Raw genomic sequence first — 13,462 nt, forward strand, 5'->3', positions numbered from 1 at the left:
TCCTTTCTATCTACCCTATCTATGCCCCTCATAATTTTGTATACCTCAATCAGGTCCCCCCTCAGCCTTCTCTGCTCCAAGGAAAACAACCCCAGCCTGTCCAGTCTTTCTTCATAGCTGAAGCACTCCAGCCCAGGTAACATCCTGGTAAATCTCCTCTGCACCCTCTCCAAAGCAATCACATCCCTCCTATAGTGTGGCGACCAGAACTGCACACAGTACTCCAGCTGTGGCCTTACCAGCGTTTTGTACAGCTCCATCATAACCTCCCTGCTTTTATATTCTATGCCTCGGCTAATGAAGGCAAGTATCCCATATGCCTTTTTAACCACCTTATCCACCTGTTCTGCTGCCTTCAGGGATCTATATACATGCACACCAAGGTCCCTCTGATCCTCTGTCTTTCCTAGGGTCTTACCATTCATTGGCCTAGAAATTCAGTTTGGGCCCGCCAGCTGGCTTGCGCCCAAAAGTTAGCGCTGCGCGCGGAGCCAGTTGCGCCCGTGAGATATTCAGTTTTTGCGCCCCAAGTCGGAACCGGGCGCTGTTCCAGGGTGTGCCCGCCCCCGCTTGGGGCGCTGAAACTGAATTTCAGCACTCTAGGTGCCGCTGCGCCACCCGATGCGGTGCGGCAGGCTGTGGTACTGCAGGCCTCCTCCTTCTCTTAAGGTGGAGGTGCCTGCAACGGGGAGATCGCCGCTGGATTGTGCCGGCAAATGATCCCGGCACCACGGAGAAGTGCTGGGCTCGCGGAAAGCAGCTGGCAATGCCGCGGGGGGGGGGGTGGTGGAGGAGGCCGGGGAAGGAGGTGCGGGCAGGCGGCCGCCGAAAAAGCGGCCGGCCGCACCTCCACCTTTATGCGCCCCACGAAGGCTGCAGTAAAGCCCTGGTCTCCGGATGTTAGTAGTGGCCGCCACGGAGGAGGCGGCGGCAACTGAATATGGGGGTCGGGCCGGCATCGGGGCGGAAACGGGGCACTGCGCACACCGATGACGTCATCGGTGCCGGCGCAGCGCTACCGGCTACCGCTGCCATTACCGCCGAGCTCAATATCAGCGCAACCTCCTCAACTGGCGCAGAGGCCCTCTTTGGGCCTTAACTGGGCGCAAAGCCCACTGAATTTCTAGGCCATTGTGTATTCCCTTGCCTTGTTAGTCCGTCCAAAATGCATCACCTCACACTTTTCAGGGTTAAATTCCATTTGCCACTGTTCCGCCCATCTGACCAACCCATCTATATCGTCCTGTAGCCTGAGGCTTCCCGCCTCGCTATTTACCACCCCACCAACTTTCGTGTCATCTGCGAACTTACTGATCATACCTTTTACATTCACATCCAAATCATTAATGTAGACCACAAACAGCAAGGGACCCAGCACCGATCCCTGCGGTATCCCACTGGACACAGGCTTCCAGTCACAAAAATAACCTTCCACCATCACCCTCTGCCTTCTGCCACTAAGCCAGTTTTGGATCCAATGTGCCAAGGCACCCTGGATCCCATGGGCTGTTACCTTCCTGACCAGTCTCCTATGCGGGACTTTATCAAAAGCCTTACTGAAATCCATGTAAACCACATCCACTGCACTACCCTCATCCACACACCTAGTCACCCCCTCGAAAAATTCAATCAAATTAGTCAGACATGATCTTCCCTTGACAAAGCCATGCTGGCTATCCCTAATTAATCCCTGCCTCTCCAAGTGGAGACCAATTCTGTCCCTCAGAATTTTTTCCAATAATTTCCCTACCACTGATGTTAGGCTCACTGGCCTGTAATTCCCTGATTTATCCCTACTACCCTTCTTGAATAATGGTACTACGTTAGCTGTTCTCCAGTCCTCTGGCACATCCCCTGTGGCCAGAGAGGTTCTGAAAATTTGTGTCAGAGCCCCTGTAATCTCCTCCTTTGCCTCACATAGTAGCCTGGGATACATCTCATTTTGTTTAACTGTTTTGTTCATTTTCTCCAGGTTGAGAGAGCCAGCTATGTGTCTGATTGTTTTTTGGGGGGTTTCTCTGTATTTGTTTGTCATGCGGGAAGGGCACAGAGTTTGTTAAATAAAAAATTGTCTTTATTCAGATTGTCCATGTTTGCACTTTGAACTATTTGTTGCCTTGACCGCCTCAGGGTTTGCGGAGCAGCTCCATTCATACTCTTTCAGTGGCACAAGCCATTCCCTGAGAGGGGGCCTAGAACCGACTTGCAATAAGCTGCTGACAGACGGCCCTTGCACTTTGTGCCTCCCTCCCGTCTTGGTGCTCCTCCTCCTCCTCCTCCTCTGGTGGTCCTCCAATGTCTGCTGGCTGTGGCTGAGTCCTGAGGATAGCCAGGTTGTGCAGCATGCAGCACACTACAACGAAATGGGAGACTCACTCAGGCGAGTACTGTAGGGCTCCCCCGGAATGGTCCAGACAGCAGAACCATTGCTTCAGCACGCCGATTGTGTGCTCAATGATGTTCCTGGTCGCTTGATGCCTGTCATTGTATCGTTCTTCAGCAGGGGTGGTGGGCGCATGGAGCGGGGTCATCAGCCAGGTGCACAAAGGATAGCCCTTATCCCCGAGAAGCCAGCCTCCTGGGTGAGCCGGGGCTTCGAAAATGTCTGCCACAGAAGTCTGGCGCAGGATGAAGGCATCGTGGCTACTGCCTGGAAAGCGGGCATTGACAGCTAATATGAGCTGCCTGTGGTCACACACCAACTGCACGTTCAGCGAATGGTAGCCCTTCCGGTTGTGGTAATCCTCGGCATTCTCTAGAGGCGCCCGCAAAGCCACATGCATGCAATCAATGGTGCCCTGGACCATGGGGAAGCCCACTATTCCTGCAAATCCCATTGCACGCTCTTGCTGCTTGTCCAGGGTCATGGGGAAGGAAATGTACTGACGTCTCCTTCTGAAGAGGGCATTCGTGACCTGGCAGATGCAGCAATGCACCGCGAACTGGGATATATTGGCAATGTCCCCAGTAGCGGATTGGAAGGAGCCGTTGGCATAGAAGTTGAGAGCCATTGTCACCTTCACCGCCACCGACAGAGACGTCCTGCTCCTCAGCTGAGGCTGCAGATCTCTCTGAAGCAGGTGGCAGATCTCAGTGACCACCTCCCTTCTGAATCGAAGCCTCCGAATGCACTGCTCCTCAGACATGTTGAGGTAGGAGAAGTGCAGGCGGTTTACCCTGGGAGGGTAAGGCCTCCTGTGCCGAAGCCTGTTGGCCCTTCTCCATCTGGCCATGATTGGCACTCTCTCTCGGCATCTCTGAGCCCTTTCAATGCAATGCAGAAACCCAACGTTTCCACCCATTGCAGCCCCCATTATATGTGGCCACTCAAGGCTATGGCACTGAAAAATAAATCCAACTGCAAAGCTCTGGCCTGAAACCAGAAGTACCTGTGCGAGTGCTGAGTCAAAGCAGAAAGCTCTCTCCCTTTGTCTCTCTCCAAATCTCTCTCTCTCACACAGAAGGAGTGGAACAAAATGGCTGCCACCAAGAATGCAGGAAGAGTCCCCTTTAAATAGCGCCCCCACCCCCCCACCCCCCCCCAGCCCCACAGCGACTGGGAACCGTTCCACTCAACCAGTCGCTGGGAGCGCCAGGCGCAAAGAAGGGGGGGCGCCACTGAAGTTCCGGTTCGGGGCGCACCAAGGGCGTTGCACCATGAAATGACGTCAGGATCTGCGCGCACAGCTGAGCGGGCGCTGCGGTTTTGCACCACCGCTAATTCTTGACTCAAGTTCGCGAGAGGCGCAGATCGCGCCGTGCCCGGGCGCTAGCCGCTTCACGCCCCACTTCTCGCCCTCTTAAGGCGCTAGCGGTTGGCGCTAACAATTGAATTTCTAGGCCAAATAGTGGTAGAAGTTTGGAAGTCTCTTCCACAAATGGCAATTGATGCTCAATCAATTATTAATTTTAAATCTGAGATTGATAGATTTTTGTTAACCAGAGGTATTAAGGGATATGGGCCAAAGGCAGGTATATGGCATTAGGTCATAGATTAGCCATGATCTCATTGAATGACAGAACAGGCTCGAGGGGTTTAATGGCGTACTCCTGTTCCCATGTTCCTAAGGGGCAGAGCATGTGATAACTGTCACCACTGGACTTGGTTTGATGCTAACCCAAACTGATATAATAATAGTTTTTATCTGATAGTTATTAAGTGTAACTTTTCCACACTTATACTACTGAGTGTTACATTGATGAGATCATGATCTAAATCCCTTCTGCCTGCTGGTTGCTAATGGAAATTGCATATCCCACAGTATAGAGCAGCACAGAAAAGACACTAGCGAATACTTAAGTCATTATGTATTGTTCTGCACATACGTGTGGGGATTCCGCCAACTTAGGCTGTGCATCCACTGGTAAAGTTTTTCCAAAGGCAACAGTCAGGCTGTGAAAAATAAATGAAACTGTCCTGCTCAAAGATACAAAAAAGGGTCTTTTCCCTAATTTTTACTTGCACTGTAAAAAAAGGTAGTGAGCAATACAGTTCTGACAGTGTTTTAGGAGTATTGATGAAACTTATAGAAATCCTTTAGAAAACAGTTCCAAATCAAATGCAAAGGACCAAATCAAATGAAAAGGACAAAGACATAAGAGGACTAAAAATTGGATTGCCCCCGAAAACAGGCAGGAGGATTAACCAGCGCCCTTTCAAAGTAATGCAGGCAGCACGCAAACTTTGTGCTGCCTGCTAATTATAATGATAGTGGCGTGCAGCCTAGCACTAAGCACACTGCTGATTGGCTGCAGTTTAGCAGGGGGCCCAAGTTCGTGCGAGGCTAGCACCAATTAAAGCCAGCCTGCACCTCTTAAAGGGGAGGTGCATTCTGGCTGCAGCAGGTACTGGAAGTCATTGTAGAGGAGTGGCTGACCTTCAGGAAGATTGAAGATGGCACAACATAGCAGAGAGAAGGCTCCCAGATTTTTGGATGCAGCACTTGAGGCCCTGGTGCAGGAGGTGGACAGGAGGAGAGGTGTCCTGTGTCCTCAGGGGGCCAGGAGACCCTCCAGACAGACGCCAAGAAGGGAATGGAAGCAGATAGCCATTGCTGTCAATGCAAGCAGTGTAGCCCCGAGGACCTGGATGCAGTGCAGGAAGAAGTTTAATGACCTCATACAGTGAATTCATCTTCAAATGCCATATCCCACAAATTGCACCATTAGCCTCACACAGTGCTCAATTCACCACACCCTCATTACTCACCTACCAACAATCTCTATCAATCACAACTCATACCTCACATTCATATGCTCTATCTCACCCTCACACACTTACCACTGCTGCAAACCTCACACCCACATCTCACAATTTGCACACGCTGCCAGCTATTCAACCATGACATCCACATCAGCCATCATGGCTGGGTTTATCAGTGTTGAAAGGGGCTTGCAGGGTGTCACAGTAGTCCAGTAATCTATCCTCTAGCAGATTACTAGGATTGCTGAGGCGCTGCCCCGGGGGAGTGGCAGTGGCTCCTTGGAGGACAAACCTGCTGTCCTCTCTCAGAATGACAGCATTCGTCCTCCAACCACTGCCACTCGGCCAGTGCCCTTGCTATTGCCGGTCACCTAGCCAGCCCAGATTGCTGCCACCCATGCCAAGGTGGTGCAGTCCAAAGCCAGGCCTACTAGGCCCAGAACTGCTGCAGGTCATCCTGCAAGGCAACCTGCAGTCTCCCCCATTGAAAGTCAGCAGCCTTCCACCAGCCATGCTGCAGCCACTGGGGTAGTACTGCGTAGGAGCACCAGGACAGGCAGAGGCACACAGAAGACAGGCACTAAGGGAATGCACAAGGGTGATTAGTTGACTTTTGAATGAAATATTGTAATGGTTTGATTCATAAAATTGGTTTGGAATATTTGTTTTGTGGTGGCTTTTATTCTAGTATTATGGCCAAGAGGATGCTGTGATGGTCAGTAACAGAGGAAAGGGAAGATGTGGGACAATTGTCGAATGGGGAATTGGGGTTGCGTTCACTGGTACCACCGTCGGATGAGTCAATCACAGACAGCCCTAGCAGAAAGGGGCTGTCTGGGTTGCCTCCTCCCTTCTGCTTCCTCCTCCTCAGCTGGATGCTATATGCCTGGTGGCAAGGGCTGTGCCCTCATGAAGGCGAGGTTGTGGAGCATTCAGCAGACCACTACACGCTCCAGTGAGTACTGCAGGGCTCCTCTAGAGCAGTCCAGGCAGTGGAAGCGTTGTTTAAGGACGCCAATGGTTTGTTCTCAGATACCGTGTGACAGTATGGCTTTCATTATCTGCATGCTGCCCACATGTTCCTGGGTTGTGCAGCAGAGTCATGAGCCAGGTGGTCAGTGGATAGCCCTTGTCAACCAGTAGCCACCCTCTGGTTTGTCGTGGTGGCTCAAATGCTGATGGTACAGCGGACTGCCGCAGAATGAAGGCATCATGGCTGTGCAAGGTTAAGAGAGGGCGATAGCTCCAGCATGGAGGTTGAAAATGGCAGTGCTGGCATCAAATCAGAGTTACACGCTGATTGACATCACCTCTGCCTACTCTGCATATTAACGGCGCACACTCCCAGCGCCAACGCTAACACCCTCATTAAAATGGTGTCCAGCACAGCTCGTACCAGAAGAGTGTGCGCGCTGCTCGGACGTCATTTTTGAGCCAATTCAGCATCCGTAGCGCCCAAACAACGGGCACTATGCAACCAAATTTTTAGCCCAGAAAATCTTTGTCTACTATAAACCTGGTGCCTTTCACGGTCACATCAAGTATAAAGTAGGATTAATGTCAATCAAAGATTTGTATATTTTTTGGAAGATGAACCATAGCCTTTGCCCTGACATTTGGAAAGCACCCAACACTGTTTTGTTACGATTTGTTTCTGAATATAGATTGCTGAATATGACTTAACAAATTATATCCAAATTTATACAACAGATGATGTGGTGATTGTATGGAAATTCAAGGATAATCTAATTTAAAAAAAATCTGTCGTCATGACAATAGAATAACAAACTTGTAACAAAGAAAACAAGAATTGCATAAATATCACCATGAAAAAGCTCCATCTTGCACTCTGATAATAAAGCAGAGCAACATTCCCAAATGCGAATAAAATGATATATATGTTGCATTATTACAATTTAGGATGTTTCTATAGGTTAGCAAATAGCAAAACTGTTGAGATATCAACAAGATTTGAGGTGGTGAGCATTGGTTTGCAAGATAAGAACTCTCACCCTTTAGCTGTGGGATCCTACCAGCTGAATTTTAACAGCCAGAAACAGGTGGGTTGGGATCGGGTCAGATGTTAACATTTTTAAAATTTGAAATCTGCCTCCAACTTCCACTTCCGGGCTTAACAGAGGTGGGACAAGGGACAGGCAGCCAACCCGCTCCCAGGAGGCAGGTTGGCAATTTAAGTATTTTAATGAGGCTGGCAGTCTCAGATTTAACCTGCTTTGCCGGTTTTATAGTGGGCGGCTGGGTTTCCCAGGCCTCAGGAAAGCCGGCAGCTGAAGGGCAGTGAGGACAGCTTCGGGGAGAAGCTAAGTGCCTTTACAGCACTGCTTGTGGGCCAGGAGGAGCAGGAGTGCTTCCCCCGGCCCGCCAAGCTCCCCCCATCAGAACCCCCCATACAAAGACCCCTGGGATCGGACCCCCTCACCCTGGGTTATGGATCGGACCTACCTACTCCTGCAGCCTGCTCCAGAGTCCATCCCACCTGACTGGAAGCCAAGCCTGTCAATCAGGCTGACTTCCAGGTGGGGAACCCATCAATGACAAAAGACGCACACTGATACCATGCGGATATCCCAGCTGAAAGTCCGCCCCCTGCCTACATAACCCGCCCCTGTTAATATCCAGGCCTTTGACTCTGCAAATATTAAATTAACTGATGTTTCAACCAATATATCTTCTTTCTCTAATACAAAAAGAAAATACTGCAGATGCTGGAAATCTGAATTAAAAACAGAAAATGCTGGAAATACTCAGCAGGTCAGGCAGCATCTGTGAAGAGAGAAACAGAGTTAATGTTTCAGGTCGATGACTTTTCGTCAGAACTGGAAAAAAGCAGGAAATGGAACAGATTTTTAAGCAAGTGTAGGAGCTGGGAAAGGGAGGAGGGGATGAAAGAACAAAAGGGAAGGTCTGTGATAAGATGGAAGGCAGGAGAGGTTAAGAGACATTAAGAGATATTCAAGGCAAGAGCAGATGGTAATGGGACAGGTTAAGAAACAAAGGATGGCTCGAGATGAAGTGTAAATTGCACTGGCAGAATGAGAGACCTTCTATCACAGGCCTTCCCTTTTGTTCTTTCATCCGATCCCCCCTTTCCCAGCCCCTACACTTGCTTAAAAATCTGTTCCATTTCCTGCTTTTTTCCAGTTCTGACGAAAGGTCATTGACCTGAAACGTTAACTCTGTTTCTCTCTTCACAGATGTTGCCTGACCTGCTGAGTATCTCCAGCATTTTCTGTTTTTATCTTCTTTCCCTTCCATGCTTAGTGGTACATGTGGCAACAAATTTCTTTCACTGTTCTTACATCAGCAGATCGTGCATTTCCATAACAAAGACCCCTTTTTATGTTGACAGGTCATTAACCTGACTTACAACTCCCTCCCTGCAAAGAGGACTGGCTAGATGCGACTGGGGCGGGGGGGGGGGGGGGGGGGGGGGGTGTTGCCAATCCACTCCCGGGCCTACAATGCAGGGGGCGTTCAGGCACTCCGCTCAAATCGGACGCGTACCCCACTCGACGTCAACCCAGTATTCAGAGTCAGGCACTCCAGTCTCCACTCGCTGATATATAATCTGCCTAAATTATGTGTGTGGATATATTACTTTAGTTGACAGATGGGAAGAATTTTTGATATGCCAATTGTAAAGAATGGAAAATAAGAGATAAAAAAAACCGTTTCTGTGATGCACTGAAAGATGCCTTTTCACAACAGTGCAAAAAGGAGCCTCATGTGACAAAACAATTACTATTTAAATCTTTTAGTATGATTATAATTGCAAATCTCACACCTAGGATTAAGCCAATGTTGACAGCTCTGGTATTCATACTTTATATTAAACTGAATTATTATTGTGTAAAAGTGCACATGTACGTGTGTGGGGACAGGGCTACCATCAATACTCCACATTCCTGAAAGTACTAGATAGTCCATTAATCGAACACCATACTGAAAACGGAATAGTGAAAACATTTGCATCTATTGCAGGAATATTCCATTCCTGAGAACATTTTTTGGGAAAATTAGCTGTTCTTACCACACTGGTTTCACTCATGTTGAATTGTCTGTCCTTCATACATATGTTACATATTCAAGAACAGAGCTTCAATGTGGAGAAAACATGATTCATATTAATAACAAATACTCCCATGATAAATCTCCCATGATAAATCTTGTGCAGCAGTTACTTTTAGTGAGGAACTTATTCTGTAATATTTTGGTCGTCTTTTTTTCCAATCACTAACTTTAAACTGTAATAAATTAGTCACAGTGTACTTAAGATCCAAAACTCACACTTGCAGAATTGCTAAACATTTGACATGGCAAAACAACCGTAAAAGTTATATATTATCTTACCTTCTGTGGCAGTAAGGTTGATTCTTTTATTCATTTCCTGAACAAGCAGGGCCTGAGGGATATAAATGCATTCTGTTGATGTTGGAGTTTACTTGGTGCCTCTCAAAATAACTTTGTAAAATTCAGAGTACTGTGAAATTAACAAACAGATCATCGAGCAGCCAGTCCTCTACTTACTGAGCCATTACATGAACATCCCAGATCGTCACTTGGAATCAGTGTGGAGAGTGGACAGAGGGATGAAGCAGATACCTCAGCAGGAAGAACAGGATTATAGAAAGGATTCTTTAGCAGGTGGTTCAGACTGCCATGAGATCCATTATTAGGTGCAGGCGTAATATGCAACAAATCTAACAAGAGAAGAAAAACCACAGAGCAATCCTGTTACAACTACACATTTGTGCCTTTTGTTTTTTGGTATCTCCTTTCCTTCAGTATTTATTCAAATGACATGCTTGAAGAAAGCAATGGTTTACTCTGGAGTACTGGCAACCTCCAAGTTGGTGCCAGTGGAAAATTGGACATTGGATACAGAACAAACGATAAGCATCCAACAAAGGAAGCTTTATCTGGACTGTCCTCAAGGCAGGCTCTGTGAAGTTGTCAAACACTGACAATCTGTCTTCTAAGTTGAGTCTTTACTCAGACTCAATTAGAAAGCCTTCCTGAGCAGAAAGCAGAAGGCTGCAGCTTTTGACAGTTCAGCGGCCATTCTGCTTTCTGTGCCGGTGAGCTGAGGGATTCCCGAGACCTGAAGGGAGGAAGCCTGCAGGAAGAAGTAACGGTAAGTAAAACTTATTAAAACACTTTATACACACCTCACACACTTACCTCTGCACACATCACTCACTTGCACACCGGACATCTCGGCCCCTCCGACCCCCGCAGACTGACGGCCCGCCTCGCTGACCCTGGCGAGGTTCGGAGCCGGCGGGAAGCCCACACTTCAGGGCTCAAAATAGGGATTAGCCAAAAAAACGGCTGTTAACTACCTGTTAACAGGCAGTTAATTGGCACTAATCCCCTTCCCGCCTCGAGGAGACGGGATCCGGCGCGGGTCGAGTACCCGCCTCCTGGGAAGATGGCACAGTGGCGGGTTGGGGGTGGGATGGGTACCCGCCCCCAGATTCTGCCATTTTCCAGGCAGTCCCACCTCCAAATCCACCTCCCCAGGGCTGACAAAATCACCCCATATGTCTGCCAGGTCTGAGAATATATCTGCCCCAGCTCACAGCACAATCCCACCAGATATGGGTCCTGGCGATGCAGCTAGTTGAGTTCCTTGGAAGTACTTAGTCATTATAACAAAGAAGTGAGATCATAGTCACCCATTCACAATAAGACAGACTTTTCCATTCTTTCATTGACTTGGAACTAACTATTTAGTAAGACAGTTTTGTGCCAAGAAAGTGTATAATCCTCTTACAAACATAACTTTCACTGGATCTGGAACTTGTTTGCATTAGATTTAGCCCATTGTTTATTTTGTACACAATTCCACTCTGTGGTATGTGATTAAGAATTACAAAATATGTTTTCGTGATACTGAAGTAGTAGGTTCGGAACATATTACAGAAAGAGGGTTTCAGCTTTCCTATCTGCAGTCATACGTTCCAAGTAACAGATGATGGGTTTGGGTTCAAACCATAACAAAATTAAAAGAGCAAAATTTGATGGCCCAGAAATTGCTGGAGTGGGGCATCTCGCAGCAAGTGCTGTGAATTCAATTTCTTTCCTCGCCCTTCAGGTCGTATTATTTTTGCGCCGCAATTGCTAGAAATGCAAATTGATAACAGCGCGGTGCAGTCAACGAAGCATCCGAGATCTCCTGAACGTCGGGGCCAATGGTTTATCTCCTTAACCAATGAAAGTTAAGGATAGAGAAAGAAAGAGTCAACGACGGACAAGGTAATGGGGTGAATTAGAGTTAACTTAGATGCAAAAAGAGAAATAAAGAGAGAGAAAGAAAGATTGGCATAAGAGAGAGAGAAAGAAAGACAGAAATGAAAAGCAAGAAATAAAATATAAAAAATTAAACTTTTTAAATTTTAAAAACCTCCAAGAACAAATTACTACCTGCAGGAGTGAGACTCCACAGTTTCAATTGTTCCCTTTCTGAGCCTCCGAGGTTGAGTTTCATAACAGGACCATAAATCATGTCATTAAATGTCTGCGGTGAGATTCATTCGTATTTATGGTGAAAATCCAGCAATTTCTTGACATTCATGAGGAGATTGACGGCGAGCTCCTGTTTTTGTGAGGGTAATGGCAGAACAGTGCAAATCATCCAGCAATTTGTGGTGATTCGCAACTCACTGCATATCTTTTCCTCGCCACAAAGTGCTGGGTTTTATAATGCACTAATAATGCTAAGAAAACAACCTCAGCCTATCTAATTTTTCCTCATAGCGAAAATTCTCCAGTCCTAGCAACATCCTCATAAATCTCCTCTGTACCCTCCCTAGTGCAATCACATCTTTCCTGTAATGTGGTGGCCAGAATTGTACACAGTACTCTAGCTGTGGCCTAACTAGTGTTCTAGAATAACCTCTCTGCTCTTATAATCTATGCCTCGGCTAATAAAGGAAAGTATCCCATATGCCTTCTTAACCACCTTATCTACCTGTCCTACTACCTTCAGGGATCTGTGGACATGTACTCCAAGGGCCCTTTGTTTCTCTATATTTCTCAGTATCCTACCATTTATTGTGTATTCCCTTGCCTTGTAAGCCCTCCCCAAATGCATTACCTCACACTTCTCTGGATTGAATTCCATTTGCCACTTTTCTGCCCACTTGACCAGTCCATCGATATCTTCCTGCAGTCTACAGCTTTCTTCCTCACTATCAACCACACGGCCAATTTTTGTATCATCTACAAACATCTTTATATTCTTGTTACTGTAAACTTTTCACTTAAAATATCACAAAGAATTATAGACCGACTATTGTGTCAATTTTTTTTGACAACACTCCTGTGAAGTGCCTTGGGATGTTTTATTACTTTAAAGGCGCTGCATAGATGCAAGTTGTTGTTGTAGGTATTATGACATTAAAGCAGCTGTGGCGGTACCACCGGTTGTCCCTTACATTGAGATACATAATTCCCTTTAACTTACCTTACTGTATGTCTGTTACTATACTCAGGCTTCTCTCCTGTACTCCGACGTCATGACGTCAGAGCTCGGAACCTTCCAACAGTAGAGCTCGGAACCTGCTGGCAGTTGAGCTGGGAAACTTCTAGTCAGTCCTCGTGGCGCCCCCGCTGGGGAAAGATCTACACCACGGTGCTCCTACAGTCAGCCATCTTACCTGCTACCTTACTTGTTGTATTTAACCTGTTCCTGTAAATAAACAACTTATTTATAGCTCGTCGAACTCGATTATTTAGTGGTGATGCACACGAATCGCTACACAGCTTTTATATTTTATGACACTGGGAATCTCGATCTCCTCTGAACAACCTGCTAGACACAGGATCTGATTTAATGTTCATTAGCCCTGGATTTAACAGATATTTATGGCAACAAATGCTTCAGTGCTGCAGGCCACATGGAAGATCAGGTTTAATACTTCAATTTCACATCTGAACAAACAATTCGTCGCACAACACATTCTCTCTTTATTGAAGTTAGACTTTGACCTGTTGCCAAATGTCCACTCTCACAAAAAAGAGCCCACCGTCATATGACTCCTTGGGGGGAAATGGTGCTGCCCCCTTCAGCACCAAACTGTACAAATTGAAATGGAAAAAATTAGGTCACAACTTGCTGGCAGTATAACGACACATTCTGCCTGGCACTGAACTTGAAATGGCAGCTCTGCTGTCAGCCTAGAGCTAAAGCACCATTCTAATATAATTTGCAAATGGCGGTGCTAGAATAGAAAC

At 47.1% G+C, this 13,462-nt stretch overlaps 1 protein-coding gene across 1 annotated transcript in view; it reads right to left on the reverse strand.

Moving 5' to 3' along the window:
* LOC147112660 (ectonucleotide pyrophosphatase/phosphodiesterase family member 3) overlaps window positions 1-13,462 on the reverse strand; it is a 156,753-nt gene that overhangs the window by 47,911 nt on the left and 95,380 nt on the right. Inside the window, exons 18-19 of the mRNA XM_085997123.1 lie at window positions 9,752-9,924; window positions 9,575-9,626 (exon numbers count right to left, since the gene is read on the reverse strand). Coding sequence (XP_085853249.1) covers window positions 9,575-9,626; window positions 9,752-9,924 — 225 coding nt within the window. The remainder of the gene's footprint in view (window positions 1-9,574; window positions 9,627-9,751; window positions 9,925-13,462) is intronic.

The sequence above is a fragment of the Somniosus microcephalus genome, chromosome 9, assembly GCF_052327205.1.
Source record: "Somniosus microcephalus isolate GS21.2 chromosome 9, FLI_Smic_1.0, whole genome shotgun sequence".
NCBI lineage: Eukaryota > Metazoa > Chordata > Chondrichthyes > Squaliformes > Somniosidae > Somniosus > Somniosus microcephalus.